The sequence below is a fragment of the Tursiops truncatus genome, chromosome 3 (genome assembly GCF_011762595.2).
Source record: "Tursiops truncatus isolate mTurTru1 chromosome 3, mTurTru1.mat.Y, whole genome shotgun sequence".
NCBI lineage: Eukaryota > Metazoa > Chordata > Mammalia > Artiodactyla > Delphinidae > Tursiops > Tursiops truncatus.
Window position 1 is genome coordinate 8,487,125 of NC_047036.1, and position 15,119 is coordinate 8,502,243.

General features: G+C 44.6%; 1 protein-coding gene across 17 annotated transcripts in view; it reads right to left on the reverse strand.

Annotated features, from left to right (window-relative positions):
- Positions 1-15,119, reverse strand: part of ATPSCKMT (ATP synthase c subunit lysine N-methyltransferase) — an 83,561-nt gene that overhangs the window by 62,489 nt on the left and 5,953 nt on the right. For 8 of the 17 annotated variants that reach the window (XR_012330617.1, XR_012330616.1, XR_012330619.1 and 5 more), the window contains exons 2-6: positions 14,703-14,992; positions 13,024-13,161; positions 11,465-11,515; positions 4,692-4,845; positions 2,715-2,862 (exon numbers count right to left, since the gene is read on the reverse strand). Coding sequence is in view for 6 of the 17 variants with exons in the window: in XM_019951109.3 (XP_019806668.1) it covers positions 2,715-2,862; positions 4,692-4,845; positions 11,465-11,515; positions 13,024-13,161; positions 14,703-14,992 (781 nt within the window). In the remaining 11 variants the exon portion in view is untranslated. Of the gene's footprint in view, positions 1-25; positions 769-2,712; positions 2,863-4,125; positions 4,158-4,477; positions 4,846-7,784; positions 7,835-11,464; positions 11,516-13,023; positions 13,162-14,677; positions 14,993-15,119 lie in introns of those variants that run through there. The other 9 variants (XR_012330624.1, XR_012330621.1, XR_002179624.3 and 6 more) reach the window with 9 other exon arrangements.

Here is a 15,119-nt window from a genome sequence, read left to right on the forward strand (position 1 = left end):
GGGGGCTTAAACACCAAGCATTTACCTCTCACAGTTCTGGAGGCTGGGGAGTCCAAAGTCAAAGCGCTGGCTGATCCAGAGTCTGGTGGGGGCCTGCGTCCTCGTTCATAGATGGCCCTTTTCTCGCTGTGTCCTCACGTGGTAGAAGGGGTGAGGGAGCTCTCTGGGGGTCTCTTTTATCAGGGCACTAATCCCGTTGATGAGGGCCCCACCCTCATGACCTAAAGCAAAGGCCCCACCTCCTGATACCATCACACTGTGGTGGGGGGGTTAGGATTTCAACCCAGGAATTTTGGGGGACTCAAACGTGCAGTCCATAACACAGCTCCTCTACTTGGCAACCCTACCTGTCAAGAAAGGCAGTCCAAGGTGATTTCTTCCTTTTTCTAATTCCTTTCCCATCCTGAGAAATCATCTCTCCCCCTACAGAACTCCCTGGGGGCAGGGATACAGCTGAAGCTCTGCTATTACTCATCCCTGCCCGTGTCCCCAAGGACAGGATGCTCTCCTCGAATGTCACTGTGAAGGCCACGTCCAAGTTCACAGCCCCCTTGACTTGGTAAAGAGTTCCCAAACACCACTCTGGGAGCGGGCTTCCTTGCTCCTGGGAGCTCGCCGTCTCTCTGGGACACTCCAGACATACCTTCCAACCTCGCTAGCAGGTGTTGCCTCCTCCAGGGCCCTCCAGACGGGGGGAGTGGGCTCATTCACACTGCCGGGCACCTCTCGCCCCAATGCAGCCTCAACCCTCCTGTCTCCGTCAGGCTGCTGAGGGTGCAAATAACACAGCACCCATGTAAAAACAGCTTAAGAACAACATGGTTTTATCACTTCACCGCACAAGATGTCTTGAAGTCAGAGGCTCCAGGTCGGTTCAGCCACTCAGTGCGTCATCAAAGAAAGACCCAGAGTCTTTCCTTCTTTCTGCTCCTCCAGCCTCAGTATCTTGGGTTTCATCTTCATTTTTTCCCCAGTGGTTGCAAAATGGCTGCTAAAACTTCAGGTGTTACTGCCGCAAAACCTTTCCCGAAGTTGCTAGCGGATGGACCCTCCAACCTCACTGGAGGAAACTGGATTACTTGCCCATAGCCCATCCTGACGCCCAGGGGATGGGATGAGACAACGGGCAGGGCCCACGTTCCCTGAACTCATCAACGTCTGACACCTGGATAACTGGTGCCTGTCACCAAGGAGAGGGGAGATGGCTGTTGGGCAGGAGGGAGCAGAGTCTGCACACCCCCTTGGCTGGTCTACTGGCACCCCCTGCTGCCTGGGTCAGCAAACTTTGCTGTCCAGACCAGGTGAGGAATACTCCACCATGGCCCACACGACCCCAACATCTTAATAAAGGGCTGATCACACTAGGGCCGCAGTGGGCAACGAGCCACACCACACAACCAAGGGATGTGCTTCTTGTCTGTCGAGACCTAAGTAGACTCCTGTCGTATGTTCTGCAACGGCTTCAAGGTCTTTTCTGGAATGTGCTCGGCCAGGGCTAAGCTAGGAAATACACATACTAGCACAAGCTTAGGAGACTCCTGGACTTGAGGACACTGAATTCTTCACAGCAGGTCTTTAATAATTTTGGCCATCAGGGAAAGTACTTTGGCAGTGGGGTAGTATCCAGTTGCGTGGTTTAAATATCAGGAATCTTACATTTTTTTTATTCTGGCTATCACCTGTCCTGGTGTATGCCGTCTCCCAGCAACGGTGAACAATGTATGTGGAAGAGTCTCATTTCCTACACCTTCTAAACTTGGTTTCATGTGCAGTTGGTGGAGCTAAGCATTTCGAGAAGTCTGAATGCCAGAGTTGGCTGAGGGTCTGATGAGGTGCCCACCTGGCACACCTGGGGAACACAAGCATTGCAAACCTGGGGCCATGCTTCCAGAGAAAGATGCGTTCAGATGGAAATGTGCTCAAGTCTTTGAGCACCTGAGTGTTAATGGAACCTCCAGGTCTGTTCACAAAGGCTCCTGTTATGCTACATGACCCCTAAGCTGTATTTCTACTGTTTTATTTAACTTTAAATTTTATCAGGTTAGCACTTGCCTCTGATTTCAATCTGTATAGACATTTTTTGAATCCCATTTTTGACATCAAATATAGCAGCTCTCATTCCCTGCCTCGTGTTGTTTGCAAATTTGATCAGTATTCTTAACCTAGGAACTAAAAGTCAATTAAAGACCCTGCAGATGCCATGAATCACAGAACTTCTACGAAACGGTCCGTTTTTCTCTAAGGTTGCAGGACCAAGCATCATCTAATTCTCAGGAAGTTAAAGGAGGAACCCCCAAAACAGCCAAGTCATACATGACTCTGCAGATAGCCTGATGCCTCTACAAGTCCAGCAGGAATATGTCTAGGAAATTATGGAATACCTCCAAGGTTCCACAAAACCCGGCCTCTGCCCACCCCACCCTCCTGGCAGGGAGCTCCGAGAGGTCCCTCTCCAGATGCACCCAGCCAAGTTACAGGTCTGGCTGGAATGGAAGGTGGCAGCAAGGGGAAGACACCAAAACTACACACAGCGAGAAAGAATTTGTTCTTCGTAAGGAAATCAGGGACTATTGGGAAACGGATGGATGGTGACAGCTAAAAACCTGACACATGTCCCCAACATCCCAGCCCCTCACCCCAGACACACAGTTTCTCTCTACACCACCCACTGTTTACCTCTTCCAGAGAATTCACACACAGTGACATTCACTCACCTGTTTGTTTGTCTCTCTTCTAGAACACGAATCCCATAAGATTCAGGAACTTGCATGTCATTAACCACTGAATCGGAAAAGCTTATTATACAGCAGACACTCAATAACCATTTGCTGAATGAATGAATGAGTCCACAGTGGCTTCTCACTAAAATGAAGATTATCAAATTGATCATATTTTTATCAGTTTAGTTAAAGATGCAAACCATCTCACTTTATATCAAATCTCTCTTAAAATGCTTTGGTATTTAGATTTCAGGTATATAATTGGGAGTTTATTTTCCATGATACACAAGGATTATTCAACCACCATTCAATATTAATTTTTCAGATATGTGAAGCTTGTCTACTCACATTCAGAGGTTTTCCTTAACTTGTCTTTATCTAAATCAGTCAAGTCTCTTCTCATAAATGAGAAATATTAAATAAAGGGCTGCTTTCATAAAATAAAGAAGTGACTAGCAGAAATAACCTGCAACTTCTGTGAACAAGCTTTTCTTTAGTGTCTAAAATAATAAACGCCACTTACAGGCCACGGACTTTGTGCCATGAGTTTTACAGATCAGTCCCCAGCCCCCTATTCAGTGTATCATTATCCCAATGACAGGGCTGCTCAGGAAACCAAGGGAAAGCCTCTTGTCCAAGGTCCCTGCTAATGAGGAAGCAGGATCTGAACCCAGGTCTGGCTTACACCAAAGCTCAGGATTGTTTATTTTACTATTAAATCCATACCAACTACTCCACTATACCTTGTGTCTTCTCTGAATACCAGAGTTCATCATATCTGAGATTCTGTCTATGGTGGGTGACATACAACTACATCATGAAGTACAGCACTGCCAATTACAGTGATAAGACACCATCAACTGGAAGGTACATCACAATTTCAGACATGTTAAAATGTGTATTTATAGACACACATTTACACACACATGCACAGCTTAGATTCAACAAAATACAGTAATCCACTAACTTTGGAAAAAAATATTCCTAATAAGTGTTATAAAATATAAATACTGGGCTTCTCTGGTGGAGCAGTGGGTAAGAATCTGCCTGCCAATGCAGGGGACACGGGTTCGATCCCTGGTCCGGGAAGATCCCACATGCCGCGGGGCAACTAAGCCCATGCGCCACAACTACTGAGCCTGTGTTCTAGAGCCCACAAGCCGCAACTACTAAGCTTGCCTGCTGCAACTACTGAAGCCCGCACGCCTACAGCCCATGCTCCACAACAAGAAAAGCCACCACAATAAGAAGCCCACGCATCACAACGAAGAGTAGCCCCCGCTCACCACAACTAGAGAAAAGCCTGTGTGCAGCAACGAAGACCCAACACAGCCAAAAATAAATAAATAACTTAATTAATTAAATTTTTTAAAAAAATGTTAAAACTATATATATATATAAATACCTCTCTAAATCCTTCAGAAAATTAATTTTGACCTAGTACAGAAAAAAAAGAGATAAATCTCAAGTGTGAATAAAGTTACAGGAAATTGCAAACATTTACAAATGCATTCCCTCCTTTTAAATTGTTTCTTCTCATCTGTGGCATTAAAGCATGTTCTTTATAATGTGAAGAGCTGCTGACATCTCTCCCACCCATCAACCATAGCTCATCATGTTCTTTATAATGTGAAGAGCTGCTGACATCTCTCCCACCCATCAACCATAGCTCATCCATATTTTCACACACCCGAGTGCATGAAAAGCAGTAAGCACATTTGTTTTGAACACACCATGAAAGAAGCTTTAAATCTACCTGCTGTTCTCAACTTCTGTTTATTTTCTCCAAAAGTTAAGGAAAGCAATCATAATTTCTCATTCCATAACAAGGAAAAATATCCTCTTTGCTGAAGACACAGCCTTAAGTCTCTATAAAATCAAAGACCCCCAACACTTCAGAAAATTCTCTGGATAAAGTTTATATTTGAATGACCAACTGGAAATGCACGGATCTTCAGGGCCTTTTCTTACTTCTCCTGAAAGAACTGGCATCGTAGGCCCACACGGTGTCTATCCCCTCCCCTGTGACCTGGGCCGGGGTCCAGTGTGGGAAGGGGAACCGGCAAGCAATGACTCTAGCCTCGTCCTCAAGTTCAAGCTCAAGCTTCTTCTCCAACTGCAGCATCTGTGGAGAACGACAGCCATCATTTCAGTGAGCGGATAGTCGGAGGAAATGATTTCTCAATGTCCTTTTGTATCTGCATCCCTGAAAAAAGCCTGTGCAAAATTACTGATTGTAAAAATACCACTCCTGGGCATAAATACATCATCAAATAATCCATTAAAATACAGAAGTCACATGAACAACAGTTATAAGAATATTCTAGTATCAATTATAAAATTTGCCATTTATAGCAGATGTGTATCACAGAGTTCACTTTCCTGACTAAAATCATGATGTGGCAGTAATTAATGTGAGAAGCAGCCTTAAATTATTTACCTACCTAAACATTTCAATCTACCTGTCTCAATTATTTATCTTTTTCCACATTTTTAACATGTCTGAAATCAGGATACATCGTACAATTGACATTGTCTTAGAACTATAATTGGCAACATTTTTTTTTCTTTCCCAATAGCAATGGTACATCTTAAAATCAACAGCACCTAAAATCAACAAAAAATGGTATAATTAGACCATCAAAAAATATACACATTCTACCAACTTGAAATATGATGAAATATTTCATAGTTTTTTTTTTGTTTTTGGGGGGTTTTTCTTTGCAGTACGCAGGCCTCTCACTGTTGTGGCTTCTCCCGTTGTGGAGCACAGGCTCCGGACATGCAGGCTCAGCAGCCATGGCTCATGGGCCCAGCCGCTCCGCGGCATGTGGGATCTTCCCGGACCGGGGCACGAACCCGTGTCCCCTTCATCAGCAGGCGGACTCTCAACCACTGCGCCACCAGGGAAGCCCGCTATTTCATAGTTTTTAAAAATGCATCCATAATACACTGATAATTAATTTCTTGATAGTCAACATAACTTATAAAAAATAAAATCCTCTTATCACTTTTGCATAATTTTATTACTATCTGTGAAGGAGGAGTTTTACTGCTTGCTAAGAGTACTGACATTGTAATTACGTCAGCAAATTAACAGCTGCTTAAAATTTTATCTTCAGGTCCTAAAATTATATTACCACCTTCACCTCCTAAAAACATCTTTTCTACTTTATTCCTTTGTTATTTTGGAATAATTTCAATTTATAGAAAAGTTGCAAGAATAGAGCAAAGAACTCCTGTATTCCTTTACCCAGGTTCACCAATTTTTAATAGTTTGTCTTATTGCTCTCTTCCCCTCTCTCTGAACATTTTTTCTAAACCACTTGAGAACAGGTCGCATACAACATGGCCCTTTACTCCTTGATACTTCGGTGTTTTCTAAGAAAGAGACCCAGCACAATTATCAAATTCAGGAAATTTAACATTGTATTCCAGTAATAATAATTCCAATAGCATCCCAATTTTGTCAAATGTCCCAGTAATGTCCTTCACATTGTCCCACAGCCGGGCTCCCACACTGCATGGAGCTGTAATGGTTCCTCAGCCTCCTTTAGTCTCTCACGACAATAACCTCCTTTAAGAACACAGGCCAGGGCTTCCCTGGTGGCGCAGTGGTTGAGAGTCTGCCTGCCCATGCAGGGGACACGGGTTCGTGCCCCGGTCCAGGAAGATCCCACATGCCGCGGAGCGGCTGGGCCCGTGAGCCATGGCCGCTGAACCTGCGCGTCCGGAGCCTGTGCTCCGCGACGGGAGAGGCCACAACAGTGAGAGGCCCGCATACCGCAAAAAAAAAAAAAAAGAAAGAACACAGGCCAGTTATTTACCGGGCGTCCCTCTGACACGGGCTCATGATGACTCGGTGCGCGCGTCCTTGGCAACGCCCCACGAGCGGGGCTGTGGACTTTGCAGGGCTCCACGGTCCCGAGTCCATGGGGTCCTCCTGCTTTGAGGGTGACGTACCACTCAGTCAAGGAGCTTTCTGGTGTCTCCAGTTTGGTTACTACTGCTCCTTTGCAATGGGTAAGCAATTGCGGGGAGATGCCTTGAGAAGATGCAAATGTCCTATTACTCATCCAGCTGCCCCACTCAATGCAGCATTCCTGATGATTCTGCCTGAGTCAAGTTTTACTGTAAGGACTGAAAGTGGCAATTTGCTAATTCCATCCTTCCTCCCAGATCGACAGTCAAAACGTTGAGGAATAGCTTTCCCTTCTGTCTCTCCATCACTGTAAGTGTGAACTCCTAGATTCTCACTTCGTTCGATGGGTTACAACCCACCATCGTCCTTGTTTACTCTAGCACACAAATTGTCCCAGCTTGGCCACTGGGAACTCCCTCAAGCTGGCTTCTCTCTCCTGTCGATGTGCCCCATCAAACATTCTGAGCACCTCCTGCTATTTGGGCTCAACAAAATATTCCAGGCTTTTGTGTCTTCCCTTCCTCAGCCCCGGAATCAGCCATTTCTCAAACATTCCCGGTTCCTCTGAGTGAGAAACGATATTTAGAAACCAAGATCTGAGCAAAACCTACTCCCTTTAAAAGTAACCAATTAAATCAAGATGAACAAATCAATAGGGCTTCTAGGAAGATTTTATTCCTCACCTATATATCTTTAAAGAAAGGTTTGGAAAAATTCCTCTAACCTGACCTATGGCTGCAGTGAGCCAGAATTCTGATTCTTCATTAGAATCAATACCAAGATAACAAAGAATAAATTCCATTAAGGATGGAATATTTCCATTCTTTTAACAGCTAGTAAAAGATTGCTTTTTTAAAAAATAAAAAAAAGGAAAAGTTTTCTTCCTTGAAGGAAAAAATTAAATAAGCAAAGAATAGGACAATATGTGTTTTTCCAAAATATCAGATGTTTCTTATGGTAATTTTGTTCACAGAAACGACAATTATAAATTTATTCACATTACCATTCTTCTTTTCTTTTTTACAGATCTTTTATTTCCAAATGACTGTCATATGCTAAGTCAAGATAAACGTACAAATGAAAGGCACTATTTCAATCATAAGAAATTAACTGACTAAATTACACATAAATATGCAACAAACCTGGGTCTTGATATCATACACAAAGAGAAGCCATGATGTGCCACGTCCGCCTAATGAAATTCAAAATTATTCATACAATTACACGTTTCAAAGTGACACGAACTCATCGTATTCTAATTACATCTTCAAAACTTTAAACATAAGTTGAAACCAGCTCAAAGGCGTAAGACACATTAGAGAAGTGCACCTGCAGCTCCAAGCTACTTGGTCACGCCTCCCTGGAACGGGCTTCTCTTGGCTTCTGGAGTAACCCACATACACACCTGCTCTCCCCCTCCCCCTCCCCTCCCCTCCTCCCCTCCCCCTCCCCCTCCCCTCGAGTCCTTTGCTGGGGGTCAAGGCTCAGGCCTTACACGGCTCCGGCCCCTCCCCAGGTGACCTCAGCCACTCCTTGGCTTCAACTCCTGGCACTAATGTCCCACGAGCCCTCCCTCCCATGCCCCAGACTCCTGGCATCCACCGCCGCCCACCTGACATATCCACACGCGTCCCAGACTGCACAGGCCACGTGGAATTCCTGGTCTCCCCTCCCGTCCCTGCACACTCTGCCTGCACCTTTCCGGGCTCAGCAAACTCCAGCAGCTCAGGCCAAACACCTCGGGCCGCCCTGGGCTCCTTCCTCCCTCGTGCCCCCAACTGGATCTGCCTGCTCACCCTGTTGGTTCTCTCCTCACAACGCATCCAGAATTGGACCACCTCTCACCAGCTGCTCCATCGATGGCCCAGATGCCTGCCAGAGCTCAGACCCCGTCCCCTGGCTCCTCCCCATCTCTTCCCCATGGCAGCCTGTGTCCTTCCCGCCCAAGCCCTGTCTCTTCTCGGACCCCACCTCTCCCCTGCTCTCCTCCTGCCCACCTCCCTGCTGCTCCTGGAACCTGCTCCTGAATGAATGAATGAATGATAAATGATTCGGTCATGAATCATGTTTCTTGATCAGAACATGATGATAGTATTTTCATTCATCAAGTCATAACAGGATTCATAACTAAAATTAAAGGAGTCATCCTCTGAAGTTACGAAACTTAATAGCCCACTGGAAGAGTGTACTTAATGCGTGTATTTATACGATATTCATCCGTTCGTTTGACACACGTTTCCTGGGCCATCACGGGGCCGGGTGCTGCTGAGCTGGAGGTCTGGCAGCGAGGACGACAGGTCCGCCCTGCTCCTGAGCTCACAGTGCGCGGCGCCCATGGCCGACAGCACCAAAGCCATCGCACAAGGAAACGTGCGGCCATGTGTCCTCAGAGAGAGGAAAGGGCTCTGGAAGTCGGGGGTGTTGGGGCTTGTCTCACAGGGCGATCAGGGATGGCTCCTCGAAGGAAAAGACATCCGACCTGCGAGTGCTGAGCAGACGCTCCCTAACCAGGCCCAGAGCTGGGGGCACTGAAGTCAGAGGGAAGGACACACACAACCCCACACAGTACAGTTTAAGGGCCAACAGAAGGATGGAGCTGGTGTGCAGAGGGCTGGCGGAAGCAGGACCGCTCGGGCCATGTGGAGGGCCGGGCCTTACCCTCACTGCTTTCAGGTAGCAAGAAGTCACGGAAGGGTTTTCAACAAGGACACAACCGATCTGCTCCACATTCCAAGAAGACACTCTTGGGGCATGAGCTTGTGTTAAGTGCGGCTGTTTACCATCCTAGCACTGGCCTGCCAGGTCCACTGGCACCCTTACTCCTGCTACGCCGGACACACACCCAGGATCAAAGGTCAGGGCCGCTCTCATCTGAGCTACCACTGCACAGAGCTGCTAGGAAGCACCAGCCCGGTACCAGGGGCAGAGTGAGGATGGGTAACACCAGGGTCCGCACCTCTGGAGCTCCCTAAGCATCCTCCAGCTTCTCGCGGCCAATGTGTGCTTCAGTTGCCATTGGAAACCTTTCCTGCCATGCTGGCTTTGTCCAGCCACCGAGCCACTGCCAGGAAACTGGCCAGGGAAATGCATTCTATTAACAGAAAATGGCATGATGGGGCCCAGACGGGTTGAAGAACTTTCCAGCGCTCACACGACCCGCAGAGGGCCGACCCGGCCCCGTGAGTCCCCTGGGAGCACTCCCCTCCGCTCACTGCCTCCACGTAGGCAAAGCTTGACAAGGGGGAAAGCAGGGCCCTCCACCCGGAAACCAGGGCCCCCAGACCCACAGAAGCCATCTGGGCCCTGCACCCCGATCGATCCCCCTGCATGGAAGACTCCAAGTTGGCTGAATCCCTCTTAACCCAGGGAACGTGGGTGCTTCGTGTATTTCACCTGCTCCCTTTTTCTGGGAACAGTGAAATGCTGCAAGTTCCTTATTTAAGATTTCTCTGTGTACAGAAGAACGGACAATAATCATAACAGTATTCTTCAAAATTACACACTCTTATTTCCCTTGAGTGAACAGTTCCCAAAACTGACTACAGAAGTGGTTAGAAGCACAAGGAACTAGAGCCCAGCAAAGGCCACTGCTGCCCCCCACTGGGACACAGCTGCTGCGGCCACCACGGGGCCTCTCAAGACAGCGAGGAATAAACAGCAACTTTCTATTTTTAGAAAGTACAGATTTCAAATTAAAGTTATTTGCCCCAAAATGCTAATTATTCCAAAAGAATGCCCAAACTTCACAATAAGCAGGAAATAACCATCAAATTCCATAGCAATTCTACGATCCTAAATAGTTTTTTTTCTTTTCTTTTAATAACCAGGGATCATGCCTTTCTACCTCTTTTCATTTCTATAACAGAAGTGTAGATGCGGAGGTTTCATCTTAATTTTAGGCTTGCTAAGAATTACGAACATATAAGCTCCTGTCACTTTCAAGAATATCTAACAAAAGCACTTCTAAATAGACTTTTTAAAGAAAATGGCATCGCACTGAAAGTCCTAACAGTAAGACAAAACTTCTCCAGCGTTGACACATCTTAAACAAAAAGTAAGGTATGAATAAGAAGGTATAACAACAAAAAAAGTAAATTTCTTTTTTTTTTAATTAAAAATCATATCAGTCAAACAGTGGCATTTCAGCAAACATCCAATTTTACCAAGATTATTATGGCTACAATTATATACTTTGAAAAGTGAAGGGGGATTTCTTACTATGGTCTGTAAACCAACAATTACAATGAAAGCATCCCATTCTGGTCACCTTTCCAAAGGCTAAATTTAGGATCATTTTCAGTCTGATGCGGCAGCATTTTCACTTGTGAAAGTACAGAGTCAGAGTTCAATACAAATCAGTCAACTGAGGTCAGCTGAAACTAGTCAACGCTCATGCACCCTGAAAATCATCTCACTGCAAAATCCAAGGAATGATCAGCTCCAAGGGAACATTCCCTTAACTTTCCCAAGTGATTTCAACAGAATATAAGTGAGTGAACGTGAAAATATCCACCCATATTAGACACCAGGAGCTCATAAAGTAGTTTTCAGACTGGAATTTTTAGGGCTTAGGTAGATCATTGAGACCTTTATCTGAAGCAAAAGTTTTAAACTACAAGACTGGATCTTTTATGATTAATCTTCTAGGGCCCTGAAGTACTTTGTTAAACCAATGATCTAAAATCCGATGTTCCCTCAGAATCTTGGGAGGCTGTCATTTTGCACATGGGGGAGCAGGCCTGAGATAGGTGGTCTGTTCGGGCTGGAAGCCCCCTCATAACCTAGAACCAAACACGCAGGGGGCAGGAGAGTGCATACTCACCATCTGGGGCACGCCAAAGACAACAACATTTGAGTACTGCGAAAAAGTGACCTAAAGGGGAGGGAAAAAACAATTCACAGATTAATTTTTGAAAGCCATACATTAGCTTAAGTTTTATTTCAAAATGAGTATCAATTTCCCATTTCACCCAACAGTGGGTTTTCGCAAAGAGTGGTCCTTTTTAAGATTTCCCACATTCACACTTTCGCCCGTGTTAGTTCATCTGTTACAGTTTTCCAAAAGTTTCCCGTAAGTTATCTCATCTCATCTTCACAGCCACTCCATGCAGGGCCGCCCGGGGTCAACTGTCAGAAAGGCAGTGACTCATCCAGGGACCACTGGTGCTCATCAAGGTAGCCCGGGCCGTCTGCACCCCTGGCCCACTTTCTACTCCACTCTCTACCAAACGAGCTTAGCAAGAGCTCAAGGGATTTCAGAACCACCTGTTTTTCCTGTTGAGCCATCCTTAGAATTCTAGCCCCCCTCCTCTTCTCTAAAATACTAAGTAAAAGATGCAATGAAATGGTCTTTAGTTGGAAAACTGGGGGAAAAAGTGCTTCACCAGTCAAAATTCTTAGTGCCCAATAAAAGTTTTATTTACTCTATGGAGAGATCATTTACGTATATACAGAATAAAACTCGAGTGAATTTTTATAAGCTACTGATGACAATATTACAATGGGAAATTGTTATTTAAGAAAAAGCATTTTATGGAGCATTCCTAAAGCAAAATTACAGGGCACTTTTTAGAGAACAAGTAAACTTAGAAATATCTTGTGCTTTATGAAGACATGGAGGAACCATGACAGCATGGTTGGTGGATCCCTTCTTTTCTCCTGCACCATCTCTGTCTCTCTCTAGGTATGTATACACATACACACACACACACACACACATACACACACTCATACACACATATACACACTCACACACATAAACCACATATACACACTCACACATATACAAACACACATGTACACACACATAAATACACATTCACAGACACACACATACACAAACTCACACATATACAGTCTCACACACATACACACATACACACACATATACACACACATACACAAACACACATATACATAAACAGTCTCACATATACACACAAACACACATTCACACACACATACATACACATATACACACAAATAAACACACTCACACACATACACACATACAAACACACACACACACCTACTATTTACCAAGAATGACATTAACAAGTTAATGCCTATATTACGATGCATAAGACTTCCAAAAGAGATCAAAATCTTATCACTGCATAATAAATAGAAATGAGAACTTTTTAAATTGAGTAAATAAAATGTTAGTATTCACATGACTTATAAGTTATAAACCTGAAGTTTCTACTCTAAAGTAGTGTTGATTTGTAAAATGTATCAATTTAAAAGCTGTTCACATTTCATTATGCTGAAATATACACTTATATTTCTTCTTTTAATACATCTTCAGTTCTCAGTCATACTAATCATGAATTATAAAGTTTGGGGGTGGAGTTTCCTAGCACCATCCTCTGCCTTACTTACCTTCCACAAGTCTGAGATGTAAAATTTGGCCGATGCCTGCACCCCTTCCCGCCGAGCGCAGTATCTGGAGTACCAGACGAGCCAGGGGTTTAATTCATAACCCACAGCTGTGAATCCTTCCTTTGCAGCTGCTATTACCTGTGGGGAGAGGCCATGTTCAAAATAAGAAAAACATCAACTCACATAGTCAAATGATATGAAAACTTCCTATTTATGGTCTATAATCATAAAACATCCAATCAAAAGGTGTTTGTTCAAGACACCATTTAAAGGTGGGGCTCTGAAGTTACAATAGCTTTGTGGACAACGTAATGCCCGTCCATTTAAACTCAGTTTTCTTATTTTTCTGTCGAAGATTTCACCTTGAGCATCAGAACAGGCTTGCTTTGGACAGCTGCCTAATTCATTCTGGACTGGCCCACCCCAGGAAGGGCTGACAAAAAGTTTCTGAAAACCTGCCTTCTCCTTCCATCACTGACGGAACAGCAGCAGGCGAACTGAGCGAGCCTGGAGACTGTTTTGTGAACTAGCTGTAACATGCAATGAGAACAACCGGTCAGTGAGGAACCTGCAATTAATTACACATTTCCTTGGTATTTAAAGATGGTTCGCTCAAAATCGACAACAGGTAAAAGCAAAATGGAACGAGTCAGGATAAAGTCAAGTGCCGAACGTCCCCGGCCTCCAAAGGTGAGAGGGACAGTGGGCTGGGCTGCGGTCTCTGCTCACCCTGTTTTGCCACCGCTGTTCAAGGGAGCAGCCCTGAAGGAACTGTCCCATCTACGGCAATTTCCCAAGTAACTACGGTGTCGCCCCTTTGCCATTTTCTTAGAAACCAGAAAGAGACCATCCAGAGATGTAAAGCGTTCATATCTGGATTTTAAAATGTCCTCCTAGTTAATATATAATCCCCGGATTTCTTCAAAACAAGTCACTCTTGCTGATTATTCCAGGTCACTACCATGAAACTGCAGGGTCCACGTCTGCAGGGGCAGTGAAAGGTGCTGCACCCTGCTGGTTTCCACACTAAATGTTTCCAGAACACGAGCCTATGCTTCTGCTATCCTCACTTTCTGCTCATCATCTGGGGGGAGGCCTAAAGATGGTGCCACCTTGCCCAGCGAGGGACACCATTGGCCAGTCAGTGGCTTTAAGTCTTTATTTATAGGTTCCCAGCTGGGGTTACAATGAGCCGAAGTCACTGAAAGTCTGATTTTTGGATAAGTGGGGCTCAACACATTGGCTCTTCCTTATTTAACTCAATATTACCACACAGGAATTATGATACTTGTATAAATACAGGTAAATGTAGAAGCATTTATGATGCAAAAAATGTAAAACAAACTACATGACTTAACATGTTTCTTCTGGTTATGTCACCTCTACTGCCTAAGATTTTTAATGGACAACTTCATAATTACAAATTAGTTGTTCCTTTTTACCTGGCAGATCTACAGTGCACTTTCACCTTTAAGAAAAATTAAATCTGAGAAAAATAAATTCCAAAATCCCGCTGAAGGGCTTAGAAGTTCAGCCAAACAAACACAAAATTAAATGACTTTAATTAGGCTGTCAATTTAGCAAGTCTTTGCATAAGCCTCACAAGAAATGTGAAACAGAAATTTTAAACCTTAAAACCTAAAACAACATAAACCTTAAAACATCTTCGCATAACTCACGATACGTCCGTCGCCACTACCGATGTCTACCAGGGGTCCTCTCCTGCATCGCAACATTTTCACAACATTTTCAATCTGCTTTGCAGTTGCAGGTACAAAAGGCAAACAGATTCTTCGGAAGGCTGGTGTTATAAACGGTGTGGCCACAGCATACACGACCACCAGCGTCCCCCCAACAATGCCAGTAAATAAGAACCCCCAATTGCTTTTCTTCAAACTGTTGCCCTCAAGACTTGTAGGTGGAACACATCCTGACTGCCTTTCTTCTTTAAGTGTTTCTGGGGGTGTCCCTGGATTGAGAGCAAGCAGAAAAGATATATGTAGCACCAAATCGGAAATCCAAGGTAGTGGGGTTTTTTTTTTACAATTCTTATTGACAAATAAACTCATGCTTTTTAAAGGATAATTTTGCTCAAT